Source organism: Sciurus carolinensis, chromosome 5 (assembly GCF_902686445.1).
Source record: "Sciurus carolinensis chromosome 5, mSciCar1.2, whole genome shotgun sequence".
In the NCBI taxonomy this organism is placed as follows: domain Eukaryota; kingdom Metazoa; phylum Chordata; class Mammalia; order Rodentia; family Sciuridae; genus Sciurus; species Sciurus carolinensis.
The window spans coordinates 9,022,533-9,036,539 of NC_062217.1; the positions used below are offsets into that span (position 1 = coordinate 9,022,533).

The following is a 14,007-nucleotide window of genomic DNA, read 5'->3' on the forward strand; positions in this document are numbered from 1 at the left end:
CATGGAGGCAGGATAAAAGAAGCAAGAATAGCAGCCAGGAAAAAGATAATAAAAAGTTAAACATACACAAAAGCTAATCACACAATAAGAACTGGAAATATATTCAAATAATTGCAAGCCTATAAGAAACAGTATAAAATAAATTACTTAATTTTTTTTGTCTGTGGATTTAATATATATTATTTGTTTTAACCCCCAATTTGATTTATGAAAAATTAAGACCACCTTTAAGAAGCTTCAATATTCACTTTTATTATTTATAAAAAAAAATTAAGGTATCAGAGTGCATATGGTGTACTGTGATTCCGGTTTAGCACATTTATTCATGTGTTTTACATTATTTCGACTTAAACATACCACATGTGTATCTTTACAATACCTGATAAAGAGTCAGCTGTCTGGCACTTATACACGCATTATTAATTCATCTGATGCTGTTTACTTCAAGAGGATGTAAAAAAATGACTTGCCTATCACAACCCCAAGGTGAAAATTTATTGAAACAATTATGTTCTAGCAAATGCTACACATTTGTGAAGGTTTTTTTTTTTTTTTCTCCTTAATTGAATGTAAACGTTTGCAAAAGAAAAAAAAATCTGGAAATGATGTTCTGTTAATTTTTAGTCCAATAAATAATTTTAGCTACGCTCAATGTAGCTTTAAGGCCTTTATACAATTGAAAAAAATTAAAGTTGAGCGTGTTAAAACCCTGTTCATTTATAAAATAAAAAATAGAATTTTACAGGTTTGCGTTAAAAGTTGCTCTTCTGAACCTATCATGCACATAAGAAGCTGTGACCCAACTCAAAGTGCTCAGTGCTGGCAGCAGGGCACATCCTCTCCTACCAGCCGTGTGAGGCATTAAGAAAACACCATGATGTCAGAGTCTACATTTACATGTATTAAGCCACACGCCAGTGAATTCTCTGATAAATATGGTATTGTTTTAATGATCAGTATTGATAGTGGATGAAAACATGCATTAGACTAAAATGCCACAAATTTGTTCTTATATCCATTCACTATAAAACTTTCTTTTTTAAAATTTAAAGTCTTGGTTCTTATTTTAGAATACGCAATAATCAGGAGGATACATGATGGGAAGCCAGTTTTCAGTAAAAGATGCACAATGGGTCCATCCAAGTAATTTCATCAGCTACAATAAAACACAATTAATTAATGTATTACTAAAAGAGACAACAGATTTCCAAGTTCAATACTTAGGGTGAATTAACCATCAACTACTTAGTTAACAGTAAAGTAGCAGCAAACAGAACCTTCCTTCTTTCCATCAAGCAATCCTAAGTCCACCACCCACCGACCTTCCTTTGTACCACCCAGCTTTATGATCAGCCAGCCCACCCGTCTGACTGTCATCACTACAACTTTCCTTCTTTTCCTCTTTACTAACCTGCCATCCTTTCTTTCCAGCTTAACTTACTTCCTTTCCTGGGAACTACCAACCTAACCTTCTTTCGCTTGTTTTTTCTGGGTGTCTGCTATTAGGTAAGACACTGTTCTAGGAACCCAGAAGCCAGCACTAAACCAACTCCCTACTTTCAGGAAACAGGTTCCATGCAGGAAAAACAAATAAGCGAGTATGAAGGTATTGATCAGGTATAAGATGAAAACAAATGATATGCTACAGGGTGTAACTGGGAAGTTAAGATGGTCAAGTACGGATCTCCAAGGAGGTGGCACTTCAGCTGAAATCTTCTCTGTGAAAAGTCTGGGGATGAGCTTTCCATATATACACTATAGGCAGTGACCAGGGTCTTCAGAGGGAAGTGTGTGGCTGTTTTCAGCCACTGGAGAGAGTCTGGTGTGGCAGAAACAAAGAAGAGGAACAAGCGTGGTGTGAGAGGCTGGAGAGAGGTGGGCAAGGACTCAGGAGCTATGGGGAGGGTTGGGGTTTATTCTAATGTGACAGAGATTCCCAGTAGGCATCAAAAGACACCTTTATGGCTGTTGGGTGCAGAACAGACATAGTGGGGCAGAGCAGAGGGGAGAAAGGTCAGGTAATAGTGCCCAATGTCAATGTCTGGGAGCACTCCTGGCCTCACATTTGTAACATGTAATTCACAAGTTACAACCTATGATGAGAACCACACTAGACATAGTAACAATTAGCTCCAGAAAGAGTTCTCTTACCCTTGTGAAAAATCTAAAGGACCTACTTTAAACTGTATTACAACTGGGACTCACTGGCTAATGCATACTTGTATGCAGAAAAAGTTCCAAGGGTATTAAGATAATCTACAGCTCACTGTGCCACATAATTCTGGAGAAACCTACTGGTCCATTTTACATCCAAATTTAGTGTTAAATACAAATGTAACTGCCCTACACTAGATAAATACAAATGTAACTGCATCTTAGTACCACCAAAACACCTGCCATCTTATATCATTCAGGATAAACCAATAATGCATGTGAAGCACTTACAGAAATAATTTCTGTAAAATTCTGTAAGTTTTTAATACTTAAAATTAACTTGTATAGAAATTTCAACTACAGAATTTCTCTTCTATAATGTGATATATGATAAAATAATGAATAAAATGGTCTATGATCTCAAGTGAAGAAAATCAAATACGAACTGTGAGTTCAACCATTTTAGAACTGAGGTGTCACATATTTAAAAGAAATGTTTCCTTCTTTAAGAAAAACTTTATCTTCCAATTATATAAAATAAATAATGCATTGTGCCCTTGTTGAAAACATTTGAGGCTAATACAGGTCTCTCCTCGCCCCCCCCCACAGAAGTGAAGAATATTTTAAAAATTTAATTAGTTTACTGAGGTCTCTCATACACATTACATTAATTAAAGTAAAAATAGTCATAACACCAGTATCATTATGTCACTGCCATAAACCCTTTAAGGTCTCTTGTCACTGGGCAATACTGAAGTGACATTTAACAAAGACAATTTTAACATCACTTACTTGAATACAATTTTTCCAGTTTTCCTTTGTTGGTTTTTCTTCCACAAGTTTAGTTGCAAATTTAAGGCCTCTCCCATACATTTTATTTACTAATGCATGCTTGTATGCAAATGTCAAAACCTATGACGTAGAACAAGATAAAGGTTATCTATGGAATGGTTACATTTTAAGACATGTAACTTTAATAATAAAAGAATTAAGGCTATAACAGAAGTGTAGATAAAATGAGTGTGTTACATCAAGCAAATTTTTTCTAAAATACAAGTAGTATCTTTGAAAGTACTGAGTAATTCTGCAGAAGAGGTAATTTGTTTTGGGGACGATAACTAGTAATTTGAGAGGTCACTAGCTGTTGAAATCTACTATAAAATGTCTCTTCGCGCAAAAGAAACTAGAGTTGACATAAATAATTGCAAAAACAAAAATTAGGGTAGATATACAAAAAATGTAAAGACTCACTATAAATCACTAAAACTGCAGATGAGGACAAAGTTCAAAAAAGTTATCAGATTATATAAACATGTCCCTTTTGTACAAGTTTTGTACCTTTCATTATTACATCTGTCAAATCTGCTTGTTATCATTTGTTCACATTTTGGTCTCCACTTCAGAATGTGGAGAATGTCCTCAAAGGAAGGGCTCCTGTCACACTGATGTGTTTCTGGAGCCAAGCAAGAGCTCAACAACTGTTGCCACAATGTAGTGAACAGACAAGCCGTACACAGCCCTCAATCCAGCAGCACCACTGCAAAGGCAGAATTATCCATAAGAGTCTTATTGTGACGATCACCAAGTGTTTATCAATCTCTGCTACATTCCTCAAAAGACAGGGCCCAGGTTCTTGTTCTGATAGCACAGTGTCTGGCACACAGTAGACCTTCAACAACTGTTAACAACAGCAGGAAAATTGTTGGGGACTATTCGTGTACTTAATAGCATCACAACACCCTAGCGCAGGTACGTCCCTGTCCTCATTCAACAGACAAGAAACTGGAGCATCAGAACGTAGTAATCTGCCTAAATTCACAGATTAAAAATGGTAGAGGCAGGAGTCAAACTCCAGGGGTGGAATTTCAGATCTAAGTTCTTAACTCCTATGCAGTTTTGACTCCTTCAGTTTCCTGAATGAGACGGAGACACCTTCTGTAAATCCACTTCTTAACTGTGGCAGAAAATCTGAAGCATATAGGAAGAATTTTTTCCTACTTTCAGGTTCTTTTCTGCAAATTACCAGAGTAAATTCTGAGAGCAAGTGGCTGATGACTAAAACAAAGAGCGGGTTTGTCCCGGGTGAGGAAAATTCTGCTGCTTTACTTTGTGCCTCCACCTCTACAGCAAGGAAGACTGGCAGAAACTTGTAGTTACCTAATCTCTTCTCTCCTCTCTCTGCAGTACTGGGATGCTCCATCACTGAGCTACATCCCCAGTCCTTTTTATTTTTTATTTTGAGACGGGGTCTTGCTAAATTGCTGAGGTTGGCCTCAAACTTTGGATCCTCCTGCCTCAGCCTCTTGAGTAGCTGGGATTAAAGGAGTGTGCCACACCTGGCTTAGTAGTTATATAATCTCTTTTGTCAGAATTATAGTAGAGAGCTGAAGGGGATTGAAAATATTTTTATAACTAAAATCCAAAATAATTTATCAGTGTTGCATTTTCCAAACTAGGGTTCAAAACTGAGTAGCTCTCAATTAAAATAATTATTTAGAAGTTAGGCAGTTTTGATGAAAATAATATCTAAGCAACCAGTATAACAAAACACACATAGCACATCAACAAGGTAGGGAGGTCTGAAGATGCTTCTAGAAGATCTCTCTGATTTAGCTTCATACATAACTGGTTTAACTAAAGGAGTATCACATATATTTTCCAACTGTTTTCCAGATTATCATGGGTAAACAGAACATCAAGTAGTAAAGATATAAAGTAATGGTAAATGCTTTCAAAACAGGCAGGACAAGCGTGAGGCAGCAGGTCACAGTGTCCTCCTCAGAGCCGAGCCGAACTTCCTTTCGTTCTTTCTTTCCTCTTTTGGCAGCAGCGAGGCTCAAAAATGTGTGTTCAAACAAGAAGCAGAGGATTACCTTATTGTCAAAAAGATCAGTCCATTTTGTAGTTTCCCAAAATGTTTCCGACAGAGACTCCAGAGTACTCTCTCCTTCATCTTCCTTTCCTTCTGCATCACCAGCTGCTGCCCCATCGTGAGCCTGCGTGTGAAGAAGGTGGTCTGCCAGGGCACATCCTTTCCTACAAAGTGCATCTACCAGGGTGGATTTCTGTTTGTCCATATCACTGGAGAGTAGTTAAGAAAATATTTCACAGATCAGGAAAATTCGTTAGGATGACAGTCTTACCTAAAATTAAGTGCATGCGTTCTTTTACCTAAGATTTACGATGCAGAAATATTTTAGAACCACGTAATACACTTGTATTTTACATCGAATATGATTCCTTATCAATGAATATTAAATGAGCCACTACGTCACACACACAGATTAAATGAATTAGAAAGTTGTGCTTGGTCAAAACAGAACGCCATCAACAATAGAGCTGAAAGGGTAATCATTTCAAAACTGTCAGCAACAGAACCCTAGGCCAATTCTCTTCGGTCTCTACATTTCTTACAAATAGCCATTATTACATCTTCACCTGTACATACAGGAAGTCAGGTTCTTCTAGGCATGAATTTTCATGTACAAACAGAGCAAACATAACGCTTACTCTGAATATGCCTGAAACCGTCCTAGCATTTTAACATATTAATCCATTGACATTCAGTTCTGTAAGATATCTCTCATTATCCCTATTTTGTGAAGGAGAAAACTGAAACCCAAAAAGATTATGAATCTGTCCACAGCCCTACAGTCACAAGTGGCAGATGTGGGGCTCAGGCTTAGCAGTCTGCCTCTGCATCATGCTCTCAGTCTCTGGCGAACTGCTTCTCTCTAGTGCAGGAACAACACACACAGGTGCCCGGGACATACAAGACACTCAACAACCATCGAATGAAACATGGTCACAACCCTCCTCCAGGGAAAAGTGCTAGTCTCCAGAGTGCCTGCTTATTTTTGACATTCTGTCCAACTCATGTCAGATAAAATGAAGACCATGAGGACTGAGAGTGCTGAGAAAGTGACCAGGAGGCAGGACGCTGTGGATGACCCAAGAGTAAGACTGGCTTTGAAGGAGCAGGGTGAAGCGAGTGGCTTGTAGGAACTGCTGGGACTAAATCAACCAGAATCAGTAGGAAAGACAATTCCCAGTCCAACCACCTGGGGGCTCCAAGGCTCATCCCTAACCTCATAGCGGAGTCCTGTTGATTCAAGAGGCTACATGGTGGGGCAAGTGAAGACAAAGTACCGTGACAATGCTGCTGCCGAAAAACACTTCCCAAGACAGGGCACACTGTGGTCCAAAGCCCACCTGATCCTGTGACCTCCTACCTAAGAAGCCATTACAGTTTTAATGCATTTGCAATATAGATGAAATTATGTCTGTAAGTTGCTTAACAGTTTAGCACCAAGTTTCAGTTTTAAAGAACCAAAATTCACTTGGTTTTGTGGAAACATGCCTGAGAGCTGCTTGAACACTCTGGACTTAGGAACAACAGGACTTATGAGTTGATCTTTGGGGCATCTGTACGGCTTCTCATTTACTGAATGACCCTCTTTCTCCCACCTTTCAGATGCCAGGTGCCCATCCCACCTGCCCCCTTAACAGTCTTTCACTTATGTTTTGTGACAACCCTGGGAGTCAGGCACAGCCATGATTCCCACTTTGTGAAGGAAAATGGGCACTATGGAACAGAACTGGACAGCAGGCAGGCTTTGTCACCCTCACCACAAACGGCCCATCCTTACTGCTCAGAGGAGGCTGGAAGGATGCAGAAGGCAAGCTGGGGGCGACCTGGGTGCTTTCAACTTGCCAAACCTGGACTAAATCGACTGCAAGAGGCCTATTTTAGCATCCTCTCATTCGATCATCTATTTTCCTCACATCTAGAATATTCCGTTCCTATACTCTTGTTCCTTAATGTGACCTACTCAGACAGAACACCCTTATTAACTCCTGGAACTTTCCCCATTCAGAGGAGAGGCTTTCCGTCCTGTAGGCTTCTGTAACTTCAAATACTGGTACATCCTATCTGGAAGTTTCGTCTTCTGTATTAGATTACAAATTTTCTTAAAGTAGTGTGTCTTCTTCATTTTTTAAGTTCTTCCATTGAAGTCTTACATAGAGTATTTGCTCAATAGACACCTTTTGAATCAGATCTAGTTAGGTATCCATTAAAGTGATGATCACCATATCTCGGAAGCAACTCTATGTGAATCCTAAATTTAACATTAGTGACTAAGTAAGTGGTTCAAATTTAATTAAAAGTTGGTATCACATCACATACAAAAAGTCAGTATCATTTTGAGGACTGTACAATGGCTATTGTATCATTTTTTTACATGAGTGACTGAAGTGAAAATAATTTTACATGGAAATGAGAAATCCTGCTAACAGTAATACCTAAAAAGAAATAATAACCCTTTCCTGATAGCATCTCCTCAACACCATCTCTCAAGCTTGCATATGGTGCCCTGTTCAAAGACAACCCCATCTGCCATTTCAGTCTGCCAAAGAAAGGTCCCAGGAGAATACTTTCTTATAGCATTGGACAAACTGATCCAATGTTGTCAGAACCTTAAAGCCAGTTTAACTTTTAGCATTTTACAATGTGTTTTGGCTCCTTTCTAGATATATCCCTATTTATTTCAAAGCCCTTATAGGTATGGTGTTTAACAGCAAGTAATTATCAATATCGCCTTCGACAGTCATTAGAGTCAGGGTTCAGCACTCTCCAAAGAGCAGAAACTGAAGAAAACCCTAAGATGATAACAGTGGGGACGAGAACATTTCTAGTTCACTCTAACCTGGAATTGAGTTTCCTCTGTGGATAAAATTTAAAAATACAAGCAAAACATCAGGAGCGATAAATGGACCTTAATATTTACCGAAACAGCAAGATAAGCCAGACATGTTATTTCACAAACACTTGAGTGTGAAGAAATTATATTATTTTCACAAAGTAACTGACACTAGAAAGTGTAGGGGACAGCTGACATCCGGCACTGTGATGAACTTGGTTGGGGAAGGTGCAAAAGGGGCCTGTGACCCCTGATGTTCTGGGAAGGCAGGTGTAACGTGCTCAAGGCCAGACTCCTGCCGGGGATGGAACACTGACTGGTGTGAAGGAAGGAGAACCGCAGCGCAGACCAGTCCTGCACAACCAGGGCCGGAACAGGGGCCAGTGCTGAAGGCCAGGCGAGGTCCTGCCCTGGAGTGCAGCACCCAGGGAAGGCAGGACAGGGTGCAGGGCTGGGCTGGAAGATCAGCCCCGGGGAAGGTAGAAAGGAAGGTGGTGAGGTGGGCGCGGGAGGGCGTGGAGAGGAGGCGTGGAGAGGAGCCGTGGAGCTCCTCCAGATGGGGCAGGAGCACTGGAGAAGCGAAAGGCACGGCCAGTCTAAGGCTGCTTTTCCCCACTTCCCAGCACGGCACCTTGGCCCTGTCCTCTTAACCTCCCGAGCACCACTTTCTCATATCCTATAAGACTGGGATAAAAGTGTCCCACTCACAGGCTGTTTGAAAGACTAATGATAAATGAAGTAATGTATTTAAAAGTCCCAAATAGTCCAGTACATGTTGGCATTTGATAAATGGTGGTTACATTTTCTACCATTTTTATTGTAATAATTAACAATAATGACAAAAGGGCAAGTTTTTAAAATTATTTCTTTGGAAAATATGAGAGGGCACTAACAATGGCCAAATGACCACTTTTTTTTTTTTTTTTTTTTTTTTTTTTATAAATTTTATTCCACTTGAAAATTACTGCTTGTAAAAGTCTTAAGATCCTATAATGTCAATATGGACAATGTGATGGCAAGAGTTTGAGGAATTTTCTATTCCAAATATTTTAGAAAAAAATACTGAATAAAGCAGATAGAACTATTGAGGAAAATTATTTAAGGCAGCCTAAACAATTTAGGTTATTACTTATAATAACTAAAGGAATAAAGATATTTTTACCCCTGTAAGTTAAAAACACCCAATGCTGAAAATAAACCAGTGACAGGAAAACTTGATGTGGGTGAGCTACAGGGTGATAGTGAGAATCCACAGAAGTGGGGCCAGGTGTAGTGGCACGTGCCTGTAATCCCAGGAGGCTGAGGCAGGAGGACTGCAAGTTCTAGGTCAGCCTCAGTACCTGAGCAAGACCCTGTCTCAAAAAGGGGTTGGCGATGTAGGTCAATAGTAGAGCGCTTGCAAAGCTCTGGGCTCAATCCCTAGCACTGGTGGGGAGAGGGGGTGGGAGTTCACAAAAGGGTGTAAGTGACCAAACACAGAATACAGCCTGGTTCAGAGTCACTGGACCATCACCTCTCACACACACACAGGTGGAAAGAACCACACCACACACAGGGAACCCAGCTAAGCTCCAACATCTGCATGCAGTCTTAGGTCTTACAAAGACTAAACTCTAAACTATCTGCTACCATTCTCCCCAGCTAAGGAGAGTCACAGAAAACTAAGGTTGCCAGATAACAGAATTAACCTAATTTTTAAAATATTTATTCTATGGGGCATTACAAACTGAAATTTATATTTTTCATGCTACTGGTCATTAAATAACTTAAAAGTTAATTAAAGGTGTCATGCTTTCGTCCTCCCAATCTGTCCAGTTCACACAGACTCCAAGAGGACACACTACTTGGTCACAGCTACTCAAACCTCTCCACCTTGGCACACCTAAGGTACAGAACGCAAAATGCTTTTCTGGCCGAGTCTTAAAAGGACTGAAGAAGATTATTAAAACCTTTCTTAGAAGGGAGTACCCAAATATTAGGAATACATAAGACATCAGAAAAAAATATCCTCAATAACATTAGTCCCTAATTTTTATATAAATAACTAAGAAATGAGATGCAAGAAAGATTATTTACTGGTTAGGTACTTTTTTATAGTAGCTGCATCAGGCCTGGGGTCAGTCTTCATTGCAATATAAACTGCTAGGGCCGTCTGATCTATATGAGAGATAACAGCATTTGCAGCCTCGACAATTTCATTAAGTCTTTTCATTCGTTCCTGGTGAGAAAAAAAGAAGAAAAAAGACAAACTGAGTATAATAGTCAGTACAATAAAGCATTTGGTTTTTGCTGTCTCAACCACGAGAGCTGCATCTGCAGAGGGAGCCAGGTCATTTACTGGCAGCCCAGGGGCTCTGTGCTATCTCCTAACGAAGACTTCTTGTAACCTGCCAGTGTCTCTGGGAAACTTTAGTGTAGACATAAAATTTACACTCCCTGCTGTAGACCAACAGTGGGGGCAAACTGAACATAAAGTCTACAAAAATGGTTTGTTTTTTCACAAAGGAAACTCATTTTCTGCACGTATTAAGATTTCTGAGATGTGACTGGCTATGTTATTCCACACATCAAAACAAGTAAAAAAGAAAATCAAGAAAATAAAGAAAGAAGTAAAAAAGAAAAGCACTAGCTGATGAAATAAACTGTTTCTAATCCACCATTAAAACAGATGAGAGTAACAAGATTATAATCATAGAGACCAACTATGATCACCAGAGTGCTCAGCATTGGCTTTTCTCTTATGCAAGTCTCTTAAGAGCTCTCCTTTAAACACACTCCAGGTCACCTGCCACTCTTCCTGATATCTAACTGATTACAGCTGGCATTTCCCTCTGCCATGATTAAGAATGTGCACTGGCCCACGTTAAGACAGTCTGGAACAGTGGCTAATACTTACAAAGGACAATCATCAAGGAGTTAACACAAAGCAGAGCTGCAGCACAGGTGTTCAGATTTCCATCTGGCCAGGGCCCTGCCCTTTGGGTCAAGGTCACAAGTCAACCCACAGGCAGTCTTCTCTACTACCCCTCTCAATGACCACAGACTACTGAGGTCCTACCTCAGTATGGACACATACTACATGCTACCCAGCATTACTGCCAACCAACTCCCAGCAGTGGCTAGGTCCTATAACCCCCTTAATGAAAACAGCAAAACAGGACACTCAATTTGGGGAAACATGTTTCAGTTGGCAAGAACAGACTGCAAAGATATGGATGAACCCTATTCAAAGTACAAATCTTATCTAATATTATAGACAAAATAAGATTTATTTAAAAACAACACATGTCCAACCTTTTCAGCATCCAACTGATGAAGCCGTGCAACATATAGGGGAAGGTAAGTGGGATACGTTTCTTTCAATTCATTGTAAATGTCACTAGAATCCAGCCTAGGGAGGGAAGAAAGAGGAAACAGTCACTATTTTCTTTTAAAAAGAACATTTATCTTCTCTATTATTTAACACTGTTTAGAAGTTCCAGTCAAGAAATAAGGAATCAATTTGAAATACAGATGTCGCTGACAAAGAAGGGCACTATTTGCAGGTAATACAAATGCTTACCTCGAACACCAAGAACAGCAAACTGAAAGGTATTTCATGTAAGAGTTCTATTAGATGTTCAGATGAAAATAAACACCAGTAGCTTTCTTACATACCAACTATAAACAGATTTGTTAAAAATGAGGAAAACTACACACCTATTAAAAAGGAGAAAATAGCAGTCACAAATAGCAAGAAAGAGTAAAGGTCTAGAAGTGCCTGAGATCTATATGAAGAACGTTCTAAACTTTTCTGAACGTTCTAAAGTCTCAAGTAAGCAGACATAAAGCAGTGTTTTCCCTGTAGACTAAGGAAGTTAACCACCTTTTTATAATCTTCCTTGTAGAAATGTCTGTTGAAATTCTTTGACTATTTATAAAACTGGGCCATTTGACTCTGGATCACTGACTTGTAATTCTTCATATATTCTGACAGAAGTTCTTCAGGGATAAATATTTTCACTCCTTCTCACTGTCCTGATGCTATGCTTTCAGAACTAAATGTTTTTAATTTTGATGAAGTCTCAATTATTTACCTTTTCTTTTCTTATGTGTGCTTTTGGAATCTTAACTAAGAATACTTTGCCCAATCCAAAGTCAAGAAGATTTACCACGATGTCTTCAACCAGAAACTTCAGCTCTAAGACACATTTTAAGTTACTCTGTGTAGATGTGAGGCAAAGGTCCAGCTTTTTTCTCTGTACAGCTGTCTAACTGACCCTGTACCTTTTGTTGAAAACATTATTTTTTCACTGAATGCTTTTGGCACTGGTACCCTTGTCAAAATTCAAATGGCAGGAGAATGACATATCTTTCTGAGTGACAACCCTACTTTTGAAGCTGGGAACTCTTGGGGGAGGGAGGGAGCCTGGGGTCTCCTTGGCATCTGGCCAGGTGTGGTGCCACAGTGTCTTGAGCACTGGGGTCCAGTGGTCTCATGGTTATTTCCCAAATGGGAGGAAAGTAACAAGATTATAACCAGGGAGCTGAACTGTGATCACCAGAATGCTCAGCAGTTGGCTTTTCTCTTATTCAAGTCTTTTAAAAGCGGAAGGGAACCCCCACTTCTAGACTGCATTCTGCTGGAACCTAGCCTCAGCAGCAGGTAACTGGCAAGATGAGAAATGATATCCTGGTTCCCCCTGAACACAAAGTGCTTCCTCTCGTGGGAACTGGGCAGGAGACAGCCTGTGTTCACAGTGGCACCAGTTTGAAGTTAAATTTCTGTTTTGCTAAACTGGGAGGAGGGAAGGAGGCAGTGGTCTTTGTTGGAATATCACCTGTCTTTCACTTTTCTTACCAAATTTTTGTAGATATCTCTGAGCAGATATTTCTTCACTTGCTGTATGACCTTAGGATGATTTTTAGAGGGTTGTTCTTTAAAAAAATAATTTTCACTAGTTTTAGTGGGGAGCAGGATCATTGGGGTCCACAGGCCGTCATCTCTATAGAAGTCAATCTTTGAGATTTCACTTGTGAGAAATTTATGTTGTATTGTCAAGTACTTATCCTCCAATAAGTCAAAACAGACTTAAGACTTGGACTCCTGGTTGAGATACAGTCTAGCTTTAAATGGGAAGGTATATTTGCATGTGGACCCACACATAATGGTTCAATCCTTGGGAACTGTTTTTACATTATAAAGACCTCTGCTCCCTCCCTCTAAGACTTCATAACTGCAAGCATGCATATGTAATCAGCTAAAAAACCAGTGGTGAAAGAAACACTGCATAACAAGTGGAAAAAGGAACTAATTCAACTACATAGAATAGACTATTATGGAAAAATAAGCCAAAAGTCAAAGCTGGGGGAAAATCTGTGACAAGTACAGAAAAGCATTAATATCTTTTATATTAAAAAGTTTAAACTGACAAGAAAAATCTAATGTTCCAGTAAACAAATGGCAAAGAACATATTTAACTGACAGAAGTTACACAAATAATAACTTGCTAAAAGTTCAACTTTAATGGCTAAAAAAAAATATAATTACATAATGTAAGAGCAATAATGGCCTCATTTTTGCATCCTGTAGTAGCACATGTATACACAGATGAAATATAAATTATATTTGCACTAGAAAGCAATTTAGCAAAACAGATCAAGAAGACTTAAAAATTAATATTTGACTCAAAAATTACACTATGCTAAAAATTTAACCTGATGGAAGTTAAATAAGAATGCTTATCACAGCATTAGAGAAAAGTTTAAATAGATTACATTGCATCCTTAGGACCATCAACCATACTGTAATTAAAAATGGTTCTTTATTGGGCTATTAAATCACACAGGAAATGCTCACACCCCTACCCCCCCCACCCAAATAACTGGAAAACTAGGACACATTATCATTTGCACTGCTGTATGGAAAAATATAAAGACAAATAATGAAAGGACAATGATTATCTTTGTATGGTAGGAAAAAATTACCTTTCTTTTCCTTCATATACCTACCCACCAATAAAATTCTCTTTGAGAGCAAATTAAGGTGATTAAAATATTAAAATTTATCAGAAAAATTATAAAAATGAATATAAATACAAGAAACATTTAGAAGAAACTATAATCCTACCCTCCGCCAATAGCAGTTTTGAATAGAATCTGGATATCCACA

General features: G+C 38.9%; 1 protein-coding gene across 3 annotated transcripts in view; it reads right to left on the reverse strand.

The window, feature by feature from the left end:
* Positions 1–231: 231 nt before the first annotated feature.
* The window catches only part of Tpp2 (tripeptidyl peptidase 2), a 67,208-nt gene continuing 53,432 nt past the window's right edge, over positions 232–14,007 (reverse strand). For 2 of the 3 annotated variants that reach the window (XM_047552878.1, XM_047552879.1), the window contains 5 exons: positions 11,151–11,247; positions 9,944–10,074; positions 5,028–5,235; positions 2,947–3,066; positions 232–1,156 (listed from right to left, as the gene is read on the reverse strand). In XM_047552878.1, coding sequence (XP_047408834.1) covers positions 1,067–1,156; positions 2,947–3,066; positions 5,028–5,235; positions 9,944–10,074; positions 11,151–11,247 — 646 coding nt within the window. In that variant the 3' untranslated portion in view covers positions 232–1,066. Of the gene's footprint in view, positions 1,157–2,946; positions 3,067–5,027; positions 5,236–9,932; positions 10,075–11,150; positions 11,248–14,007 lie in introns of those variants that run through there. The other variant, XM_047552880.1, reaches the window with a different exon arrangement.